At 50.6% G+C, this 804-nt stretch overlaps 1 protein-coding gene across 1 annotated transcript in view; it reads right to left on the reverse strand.

Moving 5' to 3' along the window:
• The window catches only part of LOC119590913, a 1,620-nt gene continuing 816 nt past the window's right edge, over positions 1 to 804 (reverse strand). Inside the window, exon 2 of the mRNA XM_037939650.1 lies at positions 1 to 627. Within this exon, the coding sequence (XP_037795578.1) occupies positions 66 to 563 (498 nt within the window). The 5' untranslated portion in view covers positions 564 to 627 and the 3' untranslated portion in view covers positions 1 to 65. The remainder of the gene's footprint in view (positions 628 to 804) is intronic.

Consider the following 804-nt stretch of genomic DNA (forward strand, 5'->3'; position numbering starts at 1 on the left):
AATGCGAAGAGCGTCACTCCTAGGTATGGTACCACATATATTCCGTATCCACAGCACTTCACTCATTATTCACTCCATTGCTTTGGTACTTTATTTCTGAAGTTAGTGACCATAACCGTAACCGTGGCCACCGCCATGGCCATATCCTCCGTGACCTTTTCCATATCCACCACTGTGGCCATAGCCATAGCCGCCACCATGGCCTTTTCCGTATCCTCCTCCGTGGCCATATCCACCATGGCTATGACCATAGCCATAACCACCACCATGGCCCTTGCCATATCCTCCACTGTGGCCATAACCTCCTCCGTGACCTTTTCCGTATCCACCACCATGGCCATATCCTCCTCCGTGGCCATATCCGCCACCATGACCTTTTCCGTATCCTCCATGGCCATGACCACCACCGTGGCCATATCCTCCACCGTGGCCCTTTCCGTATCCGCCACCATGGCCATATCCTCCGCCATGGCCTTTTCCATACCCGCCACCATGGCCATAGCCTCCGCCATGGCCTTTTCCATATCCTCCACCGTGGCCATGGCCTCCGTGTCCATGGCCATAATCAGGCTCTGGATCAGCGCACGTGGCCGCCAAGAGGCATGTGAGGGCCAGAAGAGTAATTATCTGAAAGAACAAAAGTTGTTGGACTTCATTCAAAATAATGGAAAAAAAGAGATATTGAATGGACCCAAAAATAAGGCCAAAAGACACGTCTATGCAACATGTCAGGTCACGTGACGGGGGGGGGGGAGTCATTTTATAATTTATCTGCCTGTATATTCTTCATATATATGCATATAA

This window comes from Penaeus monodon, chromosome 28 (genome assembly GCF_015228065.2).
Source record: "Penaeus monodon isolate SGIC_2016 chromosome 28, NSTDA_Pmon_1, whole genome shotgun sequence".
Classification (NCBI taxonomy): domain Eukaryota; kingdom Metazoa; phylum Arthropoda; class Malacostraca; order Decapoda; family Penaeidae; genus Penaeus; species Penaeus monodon.